At 42.2% G+C, this 17,252-nt stretch overlaps 1 protein-coding gene across 1 annotated transcript in view; it reads left to right on the top strand.

Moving 5' to 3' along the window:
• slc25a22a (solute carrier family 25 member 22a) overlaps positions 1–15,656 on the top strand; it is a 23,998-nt gene extending 8,342 nt beyond the window's left edge. Inside the window, exons 2-11 of the mRNA XM_037682955.1 lie at positions 3,541–3,659; positions 3,760–3,885; positions 3,998–4,053; positions 9,147–9,237; positions 9,810–9,864; positions 13,619–13,679; positions 13,968–14,112; positions 14,208–14,362; positions 15,053–15,128; positions 15,242–15,656. Coding sequence (XP_037538883.1) covers positions 3,640–3,659; positions 3,760–3,885; positions 3,998–4,053; positions 9,147–9,237; positions 9,810–9,864; positions 13,619–13,679; positions 13,968–14,112; positions 14,208–14,362; positions 15,053–15,128; positions 15,242–15,395 — 939 coding nt within the window. The 5' untranslated portion in view covers positions 3,541–3,639 and the 3' untranslated portion in view covers positions 15,396–15,656. The remainder of the gene's footprint in view (positions 1–3,540; positions 3,660–3,759; positions 3,886–3,997; positions 4,054–9,146; positions 9,238–9,809; positions 9,865–13,618; positions 13,680–13,967; positions 14,113–14,207; positions 14,363–15,052; positions 15,129–15,241) is intronic.
• Positions 15,657–17,252: the final 1,596 nt, after the last annotated feature.

Genomic DNA, 17,252 nt, shown 5'->3' with positions numbered 1-17,252 from the left:
GGGGGCACAAAGATGTGAATTTAACTCAATATGAAGAATATTTTGGAGAAAGGACAAATTCACTAATTTTGGTGGAGCAAGAGTTTTAAATAGTTGTAGATCCAAAACATTAAAAGCCTCATAAACACTAAGCTTATATTTTTTTATTAAAAATGATTTGATTTATTTGATTTGTTGGGTCTGTGTTTGTTGTTTTCTTGTGTTTGGAAAGTTCATTTTAGTCTGTTCTCAGAAATAAATGCATCATTTGAGTATGTGTCCTTTTAAAGGGTGTTGATGAGACTTTTGGACCATGGACGAATCAAAAAGCGGATCGAAGTTCTGAAAAATCGTCCAGCTGTCAGTCGCTACAACAGATTCATAGAAGGTTTGATCAAGTTGATCAACTTACGTTATGAAGGTTATAAGGTGGTATCTACATACGAGTTTATTTGTTTAAACAATAATAATAATAATAAACTCGTTTGTTTAAACAAATAAACATGTACGCAGATGATACCACGTTATATTCATTTAAAATGTCCAATTTCCCTCTTGATGATTTTATCAACTGCAATATTGATCCAAGTTTTATGAATCAATATCCAAAAGTCTCCTTTCTGGTAGAAATCAGTAAAGGTTTTTTGTTTGTTTTTTTGTACCATGAAGTGAAAATAAAAAGATTATAACCAAATGTTTGTATTTTGCTTAATATTGCTAATTTTCTGAAAATTGTTTTTCATCAGTTTTGCTGTTAAACCTAAACATTATATAAAAAAGGATTACCAACACATTTGTAGAACGTCTCCATCAACCTTTCACGTCTGCAGGCCAAAATGATGCCGTTCTTAAACTGCAGTTGTGGGCCGCAAAAAATCACTCCAAGGGCCGCAAATGGCCCATGGGCCACACTTTGGACACTCGTGCTCTAGAGGGTTTCTTTAGTTCATGGGTATGCAGCTATTTTTAGGTCCAAAGTGTTTGTTTGAGGCTTTCCAGGAAAGATTTGTATTTTTTCTAAGCTCTGAAGTGTTTTCTTAGGTGGATACGCTCGGGGTAATCTTGTCAAAATGGAAACATTTGCCTTTGCTTGAGATCATGAGCTCTGCTGAAATGAATCCTGTCACTCAGTTCTTCACCACATTAATCTTTTTCACTTCTATGACTCTCGTAGCTTCATGTCACAGAAAAGCAACATTCCCACATTATGATACTCCTGCCACAATATCTGACTGTAGTTTTGGAGTTAATGAGGTAAAGGTCGCTGGTTTGTTTCCTTCTCTCACGCAGTTAGGTATTGTTGACTGACTGTTCAATATTTATTTCAAGATTGAGGTATTTGTTGCTTATTAAATTCCATTCGAGTTCATTTAGCCTAATTTAAATGATATTTTATAGAACATTTTTAGGTAATTCTTTTTCTGGATATAGATTATGAGTGGAGTCATCGTCTGGAAAACATCTGAGTCAACAGATAAGTTGAAAGGACTATATACTGTTAAAACAAGATGAACTGAGGCACAGTGTGGGAAAAAATTTAGGATGTTCAATTTATTACAAAAGAAGTTTTATGTTTTTGTGAAGTACTTCATATTGAATTTCATATCTAGTATTTTAAATTAATAAAAATTATGAACAATGCAGACCTATTTTTATTATTATTGTATAAACCTTTATTTAACCAGGGAAATCCCACTGAGATCACAGATCTCTTTTGTAAGAGAGGCCTGGGCCTGAAGGCAGCCTAACGTGCATGTTTTGGTCTGTGGGAGGAAACCGGAGTACCCGGAGAAAACACACACATGCACGAGAAGAACATGCAAACTCCACACAGAAAGACCACAGGTCCAACCGGGGATTGAACCCAGGACCTTCTTGCTGTGAGGCAACAGTGTTAACCACTGAGCCGTCGTGCTGCCGCTATGTAATTTTTTGAATTGTGGAAAAATTACCGTAATTACTTATGGAAATAAAGTTAAAGCAAGTATGTTTTACTCTTTGTATTTGTTCCAGTGTTTACATATTTGCAAAACAAATGACAGTAAAACTGCTAAAACTAGTCTTTTTTTGTTGTTTGTGTAACCAATAAAATTCAGTTTTATGTTAGTTTTGGTCAAAGCTTGAAAGAGCCGCTGCAGAGGGACCAAAGAGCGGCTCCAGAGCCGTAGGTTGCAGACCCCTGGTCACGACCAAACCTGTGGTTTGGTTAGGGTTCAGTCTTTCCATCCATCAGTTTCTTTACCTGCTTCTCCTATCTGGGTTGTGGTCAATGTGAGAGGTGGGGGATATTCTGGACAGGTCTCCAGTCCATCACAGGGACACTTGGAGACAAACAACCATTCACTCTCTCACTCACACCTAGGGACAATTTAGAGTTACCAGTCAGAGTGACATGCAAGTTGTTGGTCTGTGGGACGGAGTATCCAGAGAAAACCCACGAGAGCACAAGATTGTACACTTTGTGTGCGCAAACTCCACATAAAAAGGCCAGGAGGCAAACCTGCGACTTTCTTACTGTGAAGCGACAACTCTAACCACTGCTCCGCCATGTCAACTTTATTTTTGGTTAAATTTAGTTAAATGAAGTGTTCAGGAAAGTCAGGACTACATAGTCCCTTCTTCACAGTCGCTATGTTAAGCTTTTTTAAAAATCTTGTTAGTTTTTGTTCAAAAATGTATAGAATCAACACATGATAACTGTTCAAATGTACTGATCCTTAGGCCTGTCGCGATAAACAATAAATCAATTAATCGCATGATAAATGAAAATTATCAAACTAATTTTCATTTATCGGCTTTACCGTTTCTTTGTGTCTCTTTCTACTGAAGACACTGGATGATAAAAAGCTCAACTCCGGCGTTCTTCACTGACCCCTCCCTTTTTCTTTTCTCTTTAAAATCCATATTAACCGTCCAAAACTGCACTTTTGGATCATTAAAAGCAGCTAAACTGAGAAGCTAATCTACGAGCTAAGCTAACAGGTCGACCTCGGGGAAAAAAAACTCCATCTTGTCGAAACTCCAAAATTCACAGTTGAAACCCGCGCCTTCGTGTAAAAAATTGTTTTTCTCTGCAAAAAGAAGCTGAGAACTTGTTTACTGATTTTTTAATTAAAAGCGTTGTGTGAAAAATGCTATGCTAAAGAGCTCAAACCACGCAGAGCGTCCGCCATTTTGAGAACCGAAAACAAGGAAGGAGAGACAGCCCATGTCACGTCATGGGGCCTCCCTCCCATTTTTCTTAAAGAGACACGCTGCTCGCTCCCTCACTATCCATGCTACAGTTCAAAAAGTCTTGTACTGCCATCCAGTGGTCAAAAAAGGTACTACACAAAAATTAAGCAACATTTCTTCTTCAATTTGACAATAATGACTAATTATTGTCAAATTTCAAACAATATTATCGTTTATCACTATAATTTCTGAGACAATTAATCGCCCAGCAAAATTTGTTATCGTGACAGGCCTATTGATCCTATAGCGTTATGTTTCCTCATAAGTATCACTTTCTGAGAATGTTAAATGTGAACCAGCCTTTCTCTTCTTATTTTTTCTCCACAGATTTACTTGAACTAACAACACACAGCCAAACACACAAAACACACCTGAGTGACCAGCTGACAGACGTGTTGAACTGTGACCAGACAGGGTTTTAGATAAATGGCTGATAAACAGATCAGGTAAGGTTAGATGTGATTACACATGAAAATATAATTTTGCTTTTAATTCAGTGACCATCGTCAATTATTTATTATGTTTTTGGACTTTGCCTTCATCCAGTTTGCCTGCCAAATTGATCAATGGAGGGATTGCCGGCCTAATTGGAGTGACCTGTGTGTTTCCCATTGACCTGGCCAAGACTCGCCTGCAAAACCAGCAAAATGGATCTCGCCTTTACACCAGCATGTGAGAAAAGTTTGACTGTAACTCAGTGTGATCAGAGATCATTGTGGTTCTCGCAGCTTGTTTAGCAGCACTTGGCCTCACATACCACTGCTGCTGTGTTTGTGTGCTTCAGGTCAGATTGCCTTATTAAGACCATCAGGTCAGAGGGGTATTTCGGGATGTATCGAGGTAAGTTTTATTTACTTGTGGGTAATATTCATGCTGGTGATGTAAACTAAAGCTGAAATGTTAAGTTGAAGATATTCACCAGGTTGGTGTAGATTCTTAATCATCCAGGATGTGGCAAACTGAGGTTTTTTTTAAGCACACCAAGGAGCTTTAATACTTGAAACACAGGAGAACTTGTTCTTCAGGCCAAGGCTCAGCTGTCCACATGCACATTTTGGAAAGTCAACCATAGTAAGACAGAGAACATGTGTGTGCATAAGTGGGAGGCTGGTGGAACAGTGAGGCTACAAGGAGCAGAGGTCACAAAGGTGCAGGACTTCAAGTACTTGGAGTCCACTGTCCAGGAGAACATGGAGTGTAGAAAAAAGTCCAGGCAGGATGGAGTGGATGGAGAAAAATATCAGAGTCAGAATGCCTTTATTGTCATTATACCCAAGTACAATGAAATTAAGAGCCACTCCTTTTTTCAGTGCAAAAACATGCTTAAGAAAACCCACAATAAAAATATAAAAAATGTAATGCCATGTAGATATAATAGCACTATGAAAGTAAAAAAATACAAGTATTTCACAATTATATTGCACATTATGTATATTAGTGAGGTAGTTAAGATGATTGAGAGTATGAAATGTCAGTAGTATTGCACAGTAGAAGTCCAGGTGTTTGGGAGGTTAGATTATTAAATCAGTGCATGTGTGAGTTCAGTGTGGTGATGGCTTTCTGGAAAAAACTGTTCCTGAATCTGTTTGTTCGTGTTCTGATGCACCTGTAGCGCTTCCCTGAGTAACGAGTCAAACAGTTCAAAACCCGGGTGTAAACAGTCCTTGATTATGCTTTCTGCTCTGTTGAGGCAGCGTGATGTGTAAATGTCCATCAGGGAGGGTAGAGGGCAGCCAATGATCTTTTGTGCTGTCTTGACTACTCTCTGAAGCCTCTCCCTGTCAGCCAGGGTGCAGCTGCCGTACCATACTGAGATACAGTATGTCAGCAGGCTCTCGATGGACGAGCGGTAGAAGGTCAGCAGCAATTTGGTGTTCAGGTTGTGCTTCTTAAGTACTTTTAAGAAGTGTAGTCTCTGCTGAGCCTTCTTGATGACCGCTGTGGTGTTCCCTTTCCAGTTAAGGTCAGCAGAGATATGGACACCAAGAAATAGGAAAGTGAGAACCCTCTCCACGTGCTCACCATTGATGTAAAGGGGGTCTAGGTTGGTGCTGTGCTTCCTGAAATCAATAATTACCTCCTTAGTTTTTTTGATATTCAGAGCCAGGTTTTTCGCTGAGCACCAGGTTGCTAGCTCCAGGACCGCCTGTCTGTAAAATGTCTCATCTCTCTTAGAGATTAGTCCGACCACTGTGGTGTCATTGGCGAACTTGAATTGAAGATGAGGTTGTTGTTGTGGGCCGGGCTGTAGTCATGGGTGTAGAGACAGTACAGCAGGGGGCTCAGCACACAGCCCTGTGGGGAGCCAGCACTCAGCGTACGAGTGGAGGAGAGGTGGGGACCAAGTCTTACAGAGGAGCCGATTGGTTATGAAGTCTTTTATCCAGGCACATGTGTGTGGGGAGGGGGGGAGCAAGATTGTCTAATTTATTTATAAGAATGTCTGGAATGATTGTGTTAAAGGCCGAGCTGTAATCCACAAAGAGCATTCAAACGTAGCTGTGCTGTTGTTCCAGGTGGCTTAGCATGGTGTGGAGAGCTACTGCAATAGCATCCTCTGTGGACCTGTTGGTGTGATATGCAAACTGGTAGGGGTCAAAGTTCGGAGGGAGATAGTCCTTGATGTGCTGGAGAATCAGTCTCTCGAAGCACTTCATGATTACCGGAGTGAGAGCCACCGGTCGGTAATCATTCAGGCTGGTGATGGTAGGCATTTTCGGCGCTGGGATGATAGTTGCAGATTTTAAGCAGGGAGGGATGACTGCCTGGGCCAGGGAGAGATTGAAAATTCTGGTGAAGGTGGGGGCGAGCTGGAGGGCACCCTTTCAGAAGTGATTTGCAATAAAAGGATGTCAACAAAGGTCAAAGGAAAAGGTTACAAGACAGTGGTGAGAGCAGCTATGTTGTATGGTCTGGATACATTGACAAAAAGACAGGAGAAAGAACTGGAAGTGGCAGAAATGAATATGTTGAGGTTCTCCTTAGGAGTGACAAAGATGGATAAGATTAGGAATGAGATCATCAGAGGTACAGCCCAGGTTGAAGAACTGGGAGATAAAGTTAGAGAGGACAGACTGAGATGGTTGGGACATGTCCAGAGGAGGAACAGTGGGTATATTGGTAGAAGGATGTTAGAAATGCAGCTGCCAGGAAAAAGACAAAGAGGAGATATATGAAAATGATGATATATGATGATATATACAGGTCCTTCTCAGAAAATTAGCATATTGTGATAAAGGTCATTATTTTCCATAATGTAATGATAAAAATGAAACTTTCATATATTTCAGATTCATTGCACACCAAATGAAATATTTCAGGTCTTTAATTGTTTTAATACTGATGATTCTGGCATACAGCTCATGAAAACCCAAAATGCCTGTCCCAAAAAATTAGCATATTTCATCCCACCAATGAAAGACAAGTGTTTTTAATACAAAAAACGCCAACCTTCAAATAATCATGTTCAGTTATGCACTCAATACTTGGTCGGGAATCCTTTTGCATGAATGACTGCTTCAATGCGGCGTGGCATGGAGGCAATCAGCCTGTGGCACTGCTGAGGTGTTATGGAGGCCCAGGATGCTTCAATAGCGGCCTTAAGCTCATCCAGAGTGTTGGGTCTTGTGTCTCTCAACTTTCTCTTCACAATATCCCACAGGTTCTCTATGGGGTTCAGGTCAGGAGAGTTGGCAGGCCAATTGAGCACAGTAATACCATGGTCAGTAAACCATTTACCAGTGGTTTTGGCACTGTGAACAGGTGCCAGGTCGTGCTGAAAAATGAAATCTTCATCTCCATAAAGCTTTTCAGCAGATGGAAGCATGAAGTGCTCCAAAATCTCCTGATAGCTAGCTGCATTGACCCTGCCCTTGATAAAACACAGTGGACCAACACCAGCAGATGACATGACACCCAGTGACTGTGGAAACTTGACACTGGACCTCAAGCAATGTGAATTCTGTGTTTCCTCTCTTCCTCCAGACTCTGGGACCTTGATTTCCAAAGGAAATGCAAAATTTACTGTACTGAACATAACTTTGGACCACTCAGCAGCAGTCCCAGGCGAGATGCTTCTGATGCAGTCTCTTGTTCAAAAGTGGCTTGACCTGGGGAATGCAGCACCTGTAGCCCATTTCCTGCACACGCCTGTGCACGGTGGCTCTGGATGTTTCTACTCCAGACTCAGTCCACTGCTTCCGCAGGTCCCCCAAGGTCTGGAATCGGCCCTTCTCCACAATCCTCCTCAGGGTCCGGTCACCTCTTCTCGTTGTGCAGCGTTTTCTGCCACACTTTTCCCTTCCCACAGACTTCCCACTGAGATGCCTTGATACAGCACTCTGGGAACAGCCTATTCGTTCAGCAATTTCTTTCTGTGTCTTACCCTCTTGCTTGAGGGTGTCAATGATGGCCTTCTGGACAGCAGTCAGGTCGGCAGTCTTACCCATGATTGTGGTTTTGAGTAATGAACAAGGCTGGGAGTTTTTAAAAGCCTCAGGAATCTTTTGCAGGTGTTTAGAGTTAAGTCGTTGGTTCAGATGGTTAGGTTAATGGCTTGTTTAGAGAACCTTTTCATGATATGCTAATTTTTTGGGACAGGCATTTTGGGTTTTCATGAGCTGTATGCCATAATCATCAGTATTAAAACAATTAAAGACCTGAAATATTTCAGTTGGTGTGCAATGAATCTGAAATATATGAAAGTTTCATTTTTATCATTACATTATGGAAAATAATGACCTTTATCACAATATGCTAATTTTTTGAGAAGGACCTGTAGTTGGAGTGAGGACGGAGGAAAGTGAGATGGAGAACAAAACAATAATACACCTTTATTTTTAAAGCACTTTAAAAACAACGCCGTTGGCCAAAGTGCTGTACACTAACATAATTTAGGTGTAGCGACTGAAAACGCTCCGTCACCTCTCAGTCTCCTGTTAGACTTTGGAACGACCAACAGCAGCTGATCAGCTGAGCTGAGAGAGCGTGAGGGAACGTACAGCTGGAGCAGGTCGAACAGATACTGAGGGGCGAGACCATGAAGACATTTGAAAACAAATAAAAGAACCTTAAAATGCATCCGGAAACAAACTGGCAGCCAGTGTCGTGATTCTAAAACGGGTGATCTGCTCTCGTTTTCTGGTACCAGCTAAAAAGCGAGCAGCAGCATTCTGAACCAGCTGAAGTCGAGTCAGTAAGGACGGACTCAGACCCACATAAAGTGAATTACAGTACTCCATTTAATTGGTGCATCTAATTTAAAACCAATGTCCAGCCTCACACACAGGTTAGTTGCTCTCTGAGTCAGATGTTGTGTTAAAGGACCCAGATCAGCATGGACTTTGGAACCACCACTGGGCTTAAACAACAAGACCTCAGTCTTTTTCTCATTACAATGTAAAAACTTCTGTGACATCCATGCTCTGACTTCTGCCATACATTCCAGGAGTTGGTTCATGGAGTACTGTTTATCTGGTTTTAATGACACATAAATTTGGCTGTCATCAGCGTAAAGATGAAAAGAAGTGCCATGTTTCCAGAGAATATATCCCAGAGGGAGTAAATAAAAGGAAAACGGACATTGACTTGTTGTGGCGACCCCTGAAGAGGAAAGAGCTGAAAGAAGAAGAAGAAGAACCTGCACATTTAGTACAGAGAAGACAATTTGTTTGACAGGAATGAAGGAAGCAATCTGTTGAACAAAAAGTCCAGCAACAAACAGAGCACAGAGAGGAGGGCGTCTCAGGTTTCAGCTTTTCAGGAGATAATCCCTCATCAGTTTCACTCCAGTTCACACCTTCACATCTGCAACCAAAGCTAATGTGGACAAGGCCAATGGAAAACAACCTAAACGACAAACGAATGCCAGGCTTTTAATGTTCTGTTCTGTCTTTTGTTTTTCTTTCTTTGTGGTTTTCTTCCTACCCTCCCAGGAGCTGCGGTGAACCTAACACTAGTCACGCCAGAGAAGGCCATTAAATTGGCTGCTAACGACTTCTTCAGGCATCACCTCTCCAAGGATGGGTGAGGAATTAAAGCGCTGACAGGTTGACTTACAGCACACCCACTCCCCTCTCTAAACAGCGTGTTTACTAACGTGCGTGCAACTCCGACAAATGAGCTGCCTGCATCCCCCTCCCCCTCCCCCCACCTTGGGGGGCTCCCGGTAATCCTTCACCCTTTCTGTCACTTCTCTGGCTGCACGGAGCATTTCAAGCTGTTAATTTGTTTGGTTTATAAATACAATTACTTGCATGAGTGATTGCCTTAAATCATGTTACCAAGTAGCGTTTGATGGTGTCCCATAGCAAACATTAGCGGCCGTCATCCGCTGGTGCTGAAAGCAGGAAGCGCTCGGTGTCCACCTTGAGCACGCACAGATAAACCTACAGCTTTCTAGGGCATCTATCTCCATCGCCATGGCAACAAACATGCCAGCGAATGAATGATTGACTTGTTTGTACCCAGTTGCTCTCCTTGTGAATTATTAATTTGTTCTTGTTCCTGACAAGCTGGTGTGGAAGGCAAGGATTAACGTCACACGCTGTCAGTCTGTTATCTGATCCAGCATTTATATCTCTTTCCCTTTTTTTTAGGAAACTCACTCTGTTCAAAGAGATGCTGGCTGGATGTGGGGCGGGTACATGCCAGGTGAGTGAGTTTGCGAAGTGCAGCTTTAATAACTGCAGCCCCACTTTTCTTCCACCTGGAGCCACTGACTTCAGCGCATGTGGCCGAGCCTCGGCAGCCTTGTTTGTCTCTGTTGTTTGCAGCTGCAATCAGCCACAACTGCATTAAAAAGAGCATCGACAGTCACAAACACATGCTTGGCATTTACACACGATGCTATCCGTGAGCTGTAATATTCCATTTTCATTTTCAAAGAGATTTCCAATCAGCGTAATTGTGCTGGCCCATGAGGAGACACGCTGAGGGAGCTATGCAGACGTTGAGTGATCAGATAAGACGTTGGGAAAGTGCTTGGCCATGTGCGCTGACTGACTGAGCCAGAGGGAAATGCCTCTTGTCATTGAGGGCAAAGGCTTCAAGCACGAGGAACGTGATTAGATTAAATGTAGCAGATCTTGGATTACCACTGCAGCTGAGAACATGCACCATCTCACCCTTAATCTAGTTAACTAGTTACCTATTGTGTTACTGAAGAGGACATTGAGAGCTGACGTTCAGTTAGTGGATGCCAGTAGATTTACACAGAACACACTTTAAATTTGGTGCAATTTCTAGAATTTACAAAGTTATAGCTATTTTTGTGTTGACTGTGGTGGCCATCTTGAGTTTGTTCGACTCCATAAATTACCCATTTGGACATGTACATACAATAATTACTTTCTGAAAGTGTCATTAAAATCTGTCTGATAGTTGATGAGACATTTTGCTAAAAGACAGTTGACTCCTACATTTAATTCTAAAGTTTTAAACAACGTTAGTAGCCCTTGGAATATACAAGTGCTGGTCATAAGATTAGAATATCGTGAAAAAGTTGATTTATTTCAGTAATTCCATTCAAAAAGTGAAACTTGTATATTATATTTATTCATTACACACAAACTGATATACCTCAAATGTTTAATTCTTGTAATGTTGATGATTATAACTGACAACTAATGAAAACCTCAAATTCAGTATCTCAGAAAATTAGAATATTGTGAAAAGGTTCAATATTGAAGACAATTGGTGCCACACTCTAATCAGCTAATTAACTCAAAACACTTGCAAAGGCCTTTAAATGGTCTCTCAGTCTAGTTGTTGGCTACACAATCATGGGGAAGACTGCTGACTAGACAATTGTCCAAAATACAACCATTGACACCTTGCACAAGGAGGGCAAGACACAAAAGGTCATTGCTAAAGAGGCTGGCTGTTCACAGAGCTCTGTGTCCAAGCACATTAATAGAGAGATGAAGTGAAGGAAACGATGTGGTTAAAAAATGTGTACAAGCAATAGGGATAACCGCACCCTGGAGAGGATTCTGAAACAAAACCGATTCCAAAATGTCGGGGAGATTCACAAAGAGTGGACTACAGCTGGAGTCAGTGCTTCAAGAACCAGCTCAAGGTGAGAATTGCGCTCATTCTCATTGCGCCGCTCAAGGTGGCTGCATGTTGGAGCAGCTCTGTTACTTTCATTCTGAGATTTTGCTTTTGGAAACTTTTAATTCCTCTTTTTCTGGATGTAAGTCACATTTTTTGGATGATTGTTTCCTCTGGTATCGGATTCTGTGCAGCTGGAAGGATTTTTACTGAAACTTTTTTAGTTTTGGACATTTGTTATGATGCGTAACCATGGCAACAAGGCAGTTTCTACAACCAACAGCAGCTGATTAACATCTCAAAAGCTCAAGTAATCTCTCAACTACAGCCCTAAATTTCAAATGAGTTGAAAAGGATGTTATGTGGACGCATTTTCATCTACCTGCCAGCTGTGCTCGAGTGCCTGACCACTGAGATCCTGGAACTAGCAGGAAACACGGCTCATGACAGCGGAAGGACAGGATCGTCCATCAGCACCTACAGTTGGCTGTCTGCAGCGATGAGGAGCTCAACAAGCTGCTGGGAGGAGTGGCCATTGCCCTGGGAGGATTTCTGCCCAACATTCAGGTGATCCTGAAGCCCAGGAGGCCAACCAAGTGCAAGTAAACGGATCAACATCTGTGGCCAGTTTTTTCAGATCTGCTATAAGACGGACCATCACAAGAGATCCTTTCCGCCCACAGCCATCAACATCTAGAACAACTCTTTTATGAAACAAGGGAAATGAGCTACAACAACATTTAATTTCCCTCTAGGATTAATAAAGTATTTTTGAATTGAATTGAATTGAATTGAACCACCACGCGGGCAGCACGGTGGCGCAACTGGTAGAGCTTCTGCCTCTCAGCGAGTAGGTCCTTGGTTCAAACCCCGGTCCAGGGGCCTTTCTGGGTGGAGTTTGCCTGTTCTCTCCGTGCATGCGTGGGTTTTCTCCGGGTACTCCGGTTTCCTCCCACAGACCAAAAACATGCATGTTAGGCTGATTGGTAACTCTAAATTGTCCCTAGGTGAGAGAGTGAATGGTTGTTTGTCTCGTTTGTCTCTATGTGGCCCTGTGATGGACTTGCGACCCGTCCAGGGTGTACCCCGCCCCTCGCACAGTGATTGCTGGACATGGGCACCAGCGACCCCCGTGACCCAAAATGGAATAAGCGGGTAAAGAAAATGGATGGATGGATGGATGAACCACCACGCATAGACGCAAGACATGGGTTTCAGCTGTCACATTCCTTGTGTCAAGCCACTCTTTAACAAGAGACCGCGTCAGAAGTGTCTCACCTAGGTCTGCTGCTGAGTGGTCCAAAGTTATGTTCTCTGATTAAAATAAATTTTGCATTTCCTTTGGAAATCAAGTCCCAGTCTGGAGGAAGAGAGGAGAGGCACAGAATCCACATTGCTTGAGGTCCAGTGTCAAGTTTCCACAGTCACTGATGGTTTGGGGTGCCATGTCATCTGCTGGTGTTGGTCCACTGTGTTTTCTGAGGTCCATGGTCAACACAGCATCTACCAGGAAGTTTTAGAGAACTTCATGCTTCCTGCTGCTGACCGACTTTATGGAGATGCAGATTTCTTTTCCCAACAAGACTTGGCACCTGCACACAGTGACAAAGCTACTAGTACCTGGTTTAAGGACCATGGTATCCCTGTTCTTAATTGGCCAGCAAACTCACCTGACCTTAACCCTATAGAAAATCTATGAGGTGTTGTGAAGAGGAAGATGTGATACACCAGACCCAACAATCCAGAAGAGCTGAAGGCCTCTATCAGAACAACCTGGGCTCTCATCACACCTGAGCAGTGACACAGACTGATGACTCCATGTCACGCCGCATTGCTGCAGTAATACAGACAAAAGGAGCCACAACTAAGTAATGATGCTCATACTTTTCATGTTCATACTTTTCATGTTCATACTTTTCAGTTGGCCAACATTTCTAAAAATCCTTTTTTTTTTTAATTATTGGTCTTGAGTAATATTCTAATTTTCTGTGATACTGAATTTTGGGGTTTTCATTAGTTGTCAGTTACACTCATCAACATTAAAAGAAATAAACATTTGAAATATATCAGTCTGTGTGTAATGAATGAATATAATATACAAGTTTCACTTTTTGAATGGAATTACTGAAATAAATCAACTTTTTCATGATATTCTAATTTTATAACTAGCACCTGTATATTTTGGATCCCTCCCAGCTACTACCATACCAATTTTTAGTACAATATCTACAAAATTGAATGATAGCCTTTTTTTGTATTTTCTGAGCTCGCTTGGCTGTGGCGACTTTATCATCTCCTTCTGCTGCATGTGTGAGCTCTGCATGTGATGCTTTTTGTTTTGTTTCTGTTCCAGGTTATCGTAACAACTCCTATGGAGATGCTGAAAATCCAGCTTCAGGACGCTGGACGTCTCGGTAAGAGGAAATTAAACCAAGCTGTTGATGTAACACAGACTGAAGTATCCTGATGCATGCTCAATAACCCAGGTAGACAAATCTAATAAAGTTAAGTCAGGTGCTCTGGAAGGAAGAAAAAAAACCTGAAGAGTTGCAGATATGCTGGTGAAGGAGCGCTCCCATGTGGTCATGACAGAGAATGCACTTTACAGTGATTATAGTGCAATCTTTTCCCTACAACTGTAAAAAGAAACTGGTCCAGATGACATGATTTAACCTTTTTTGGTGCTTCCTGTTTGTTTTTAGCTGCTCAGAGGAAGCTCATGCCAGAGACGGTGGCAGCAGGCACCGTGGAGACCAAGTCCCCCACGGCAATGCAGCTAACCAGACAGTTACTGAGGGAAAAGGGCATCGCTGGGCTTTACAAGGGCCTTGGTGCCACATTGCTCAGGTAAAACAGCTTCAGATCCACGGTGGTAGTACCTCTGACAAACTGTGATTAATTGTTCACAATTAATTATGACTGTTCTATTTCTGTCCGTGTAGGGATGTTCCTTTTTCCATCATCTATTTCCCTCTTTTTGCCAATCTGAACAATCTGGGGAAAAAAGACGTGGAGGGCCCGGCTCCTTTCTACGTGTCGTTTGTCTCAGGCTGCGTTGCAGGAAGCACAGCAGCTGTTGCAGTCAACCCTGTTGATGGTGAGTTTTGGACCCCCCACCCCCACCCCCACCCCCCAATAAAAACAAAAAAAAAAACTGTGTGTGCAGCAATACTTCGTTGTAGCACAACTGGAGAGAGGAAAGCTTTGCAGGGAGTGGTGAAGGCTGCACAGAAGTCTGTTGGAGTCAGCCTCCCCACCATCACAGACATCTACACCTCCAGATGCAGGAAGAGGACCACCTGCATCATGAAGGACACCACTCACCCAGCACACACACTTTTTTGCCCCACTCCCCTCAGGAAGGAGGTTGAGGAGCATTAAGTGTAGAACCACTAGACTGAGGAACAGCTTCTACCCTGAGGCTGTTAGACTCGTGAATCTCTAACCAGGTTAATCACTGTAATACCACTTGAATTGGTGAAATGTCACTTTATCTGTGCTGCTGATTATTCATGCTGCTGATTTCTTGCCTTTAAGCTGATGTATACATACCCATCTGCTCACTACATACTCATGTTCAGGCTGCTGTTTAATGCACCATATTATTGTACATCATTAGTGTTTAGCGTATATCTTAGATCCTTGTACTGTTTCTTTTTTATACTTTATATTTTTGGGTGTAAATGGGACCTTAAGTGCACAGTTTAATTCCACCTCATGTACCACATGTGATGTGAACGACAATAAAGAACCTTGTAGATTCTAACCTGCGCTGTCTGAATTTCAGTAATAAAGACCAGACTGCAGTCCTTGAACCGGGGGAGCACAGAAGACACGTACGCTGGAGTGACCGACTGCATCAGGTGACCTCTTTATGTCTGAACCGCTAAAGCACGTGTGAGGCTGCTTGTGTGGTCATCACTAACGCCCGGTGTACGTTCTGATTAAAGTGATCGGTTTTGTGTTCGCCCTCTAGGAAAATCATGCACAACGAGGGCCCGGCGGCCTTCCTGAAGGGAGCCTACTGTCGAGCCCTGGTCATCGCACCGCTTTTCGGCATTGCACAGGTGGTCTACTTCCTTGGCGCGGGCGAATTTATCCTCAGCTTTTTGCCTAAAAAAGGCAACTAAGGAGCGCCTTCTTTCTGCCTTCTCTCCCATGATGCATCACTTCAACTACATGAGAATTCATCTTACTCTGAGAGGTTTTTTTTGTTTGTTTGTTTTGGGGGTCAGTGCGTGACCAGTCATTGTGTTTTTATTGTTGTGTTGAATGTTAAGAAGGGAGCCTTTGTTTGCCAAGATGCCTGTGGTGGCACACGAGTTTCCAGTTAGCAGGCTCAACTACAGATGCTTTCCGGAAATGAAGCCACAAATATCGGTGTACAAGTACAAGATTTTGTTGCGTTTCTGAATATGATTGTTAGATCTGCAAATTAGATATATACTGCCCTTGGCTGCTGCAGTTCTGCCAAGCCTAGTACTGATTTCCTTTTGAGTTCATTATCATTATTAGACCTTTATTTATATTATATTAGCTCTTTAATGTCAAAGAATCCCATCGCAATCTATTTGAAATCACAATTTGACACAGTCGTAAGTTAACTGTTTATAAAGCACAGTCCTCAGTTTGCTGGGAGCTTAGAGTTTTGCGAAATACTTCAAAAACTTTGTCCTAAAAGACAAAATACGTATACCTGGAGGAAAATAAGCCGTACGAGCCGGTTTCTTTCCAAGTCCCAGACAATGTGTTGATGTGATAGCCGCACAATCCCTCTGATCTTTCCTGAGAAGCCACTTCCCTTTGTGTACAGTAAGTGGTTGTAATGAACTCAGCCTTCCAGCTCAGAGCAGCCTTTGATTGCCTTAGTGTTTTAAGTAGATCAGGTTCCATCTGATATTTAGTGCTGCCACAATGGTTCAACTGTTTTACCTCCCTGAACGGTCTCGCTAGTTTCTACCCACATCAGCCAGTGTGAACATGACGAACTGCTACCAACCTTTGAGTTTACATTAAGTCTGAGACAAACATCTCTCAAAATGGCTGCTACGTTTCTTTCTTTAGAGTAAACCGATGTACTTTTTGGACACGCCTTCGTCACGTAACGTTTCACATTTGTACTTGATGGAACACGACTGAATGAATTTTGGCCCTAAGTGCAAAGTGCAGCTGCGTTTTTCTGCTAACGTGTAATTCAATGTGTGTTCAGGTGTTTTGAATGGTGAGCACAAAATATATATCGGAAGTGGTTTTAATAGAAAAGCAGAATATTATTCCTGAACAATCCAAACATCTTTGAATCATCTCAAACCTATGAGTGCGGTTAATCGTTGTGGAGAATACAAGTACTTGTTTTTTCCCCCTTAGATAGACACGAGTATGTTTTTTTTTGTTTACAAATGAGTTCACGTTCAGTTTTAACACTTTGTCCAAACTTGAACTCAGTGGCAGGACCTCAAGGAGCTAAAGAAAAACTGTTCTTTACATGAAAATCAGCCCATCGAGTCCTCAGTGTTGGACGAGTTTTACCAAAACGTATCGCAGCTTGTTTGCTTGAAGCTGCAGGGGATGAAACGGCCTCGCTGTATCTTGTTTATGCATCACAGCAACACCTCAGGCCTGCCGTTGGCTTATCGTCTCGGAGATCAAGGTGACCCTTCATGGGGATTATCCAATCACATTCCGCTCCTTGCTCCAGCTGGTCAGTCATCTTCTCGGTGGTTCTGTGGGTGCACGGTGCAAACGTTCAGTGCGATTCTGTTTGTGGGAAGGAACTTTATCAATATTCCATTTTTAGAAGCGAGCGAGCCTCATAAATGTATCTGTTATGTGTTGTTTTGTGTCAAATTGGCCAGCTGAACTTTATTGTACATATGCAGATGAAATGAAATTTGTTTTAGAGTTTATTGTTGGGTAAACGATGGCTTATTTGCACACCTACCTCTCCACCTTTTTCCCCTTCAGTTCATATTGCGCTGATTTTATGT

Source organism: Nematolebias whitei, chromosome 10, assembly GCF_014905685.2.
Source record: "Nematolebias whitei isolate Nwh7 chromosome 10, NemWhi1, whole genome shotgun sequence".
Lineage (NCBI taxonomy): Eukaryota > Metazoa > Chordata > Actinopteri > Cyprinodontiformes > Rivulidae > Nematolebias > Nematolebias whitei.
Note: the sequence above shows the minus strand (reverse complement) of the source record. Positions and strands in the feature narration are given on the sequence as shown.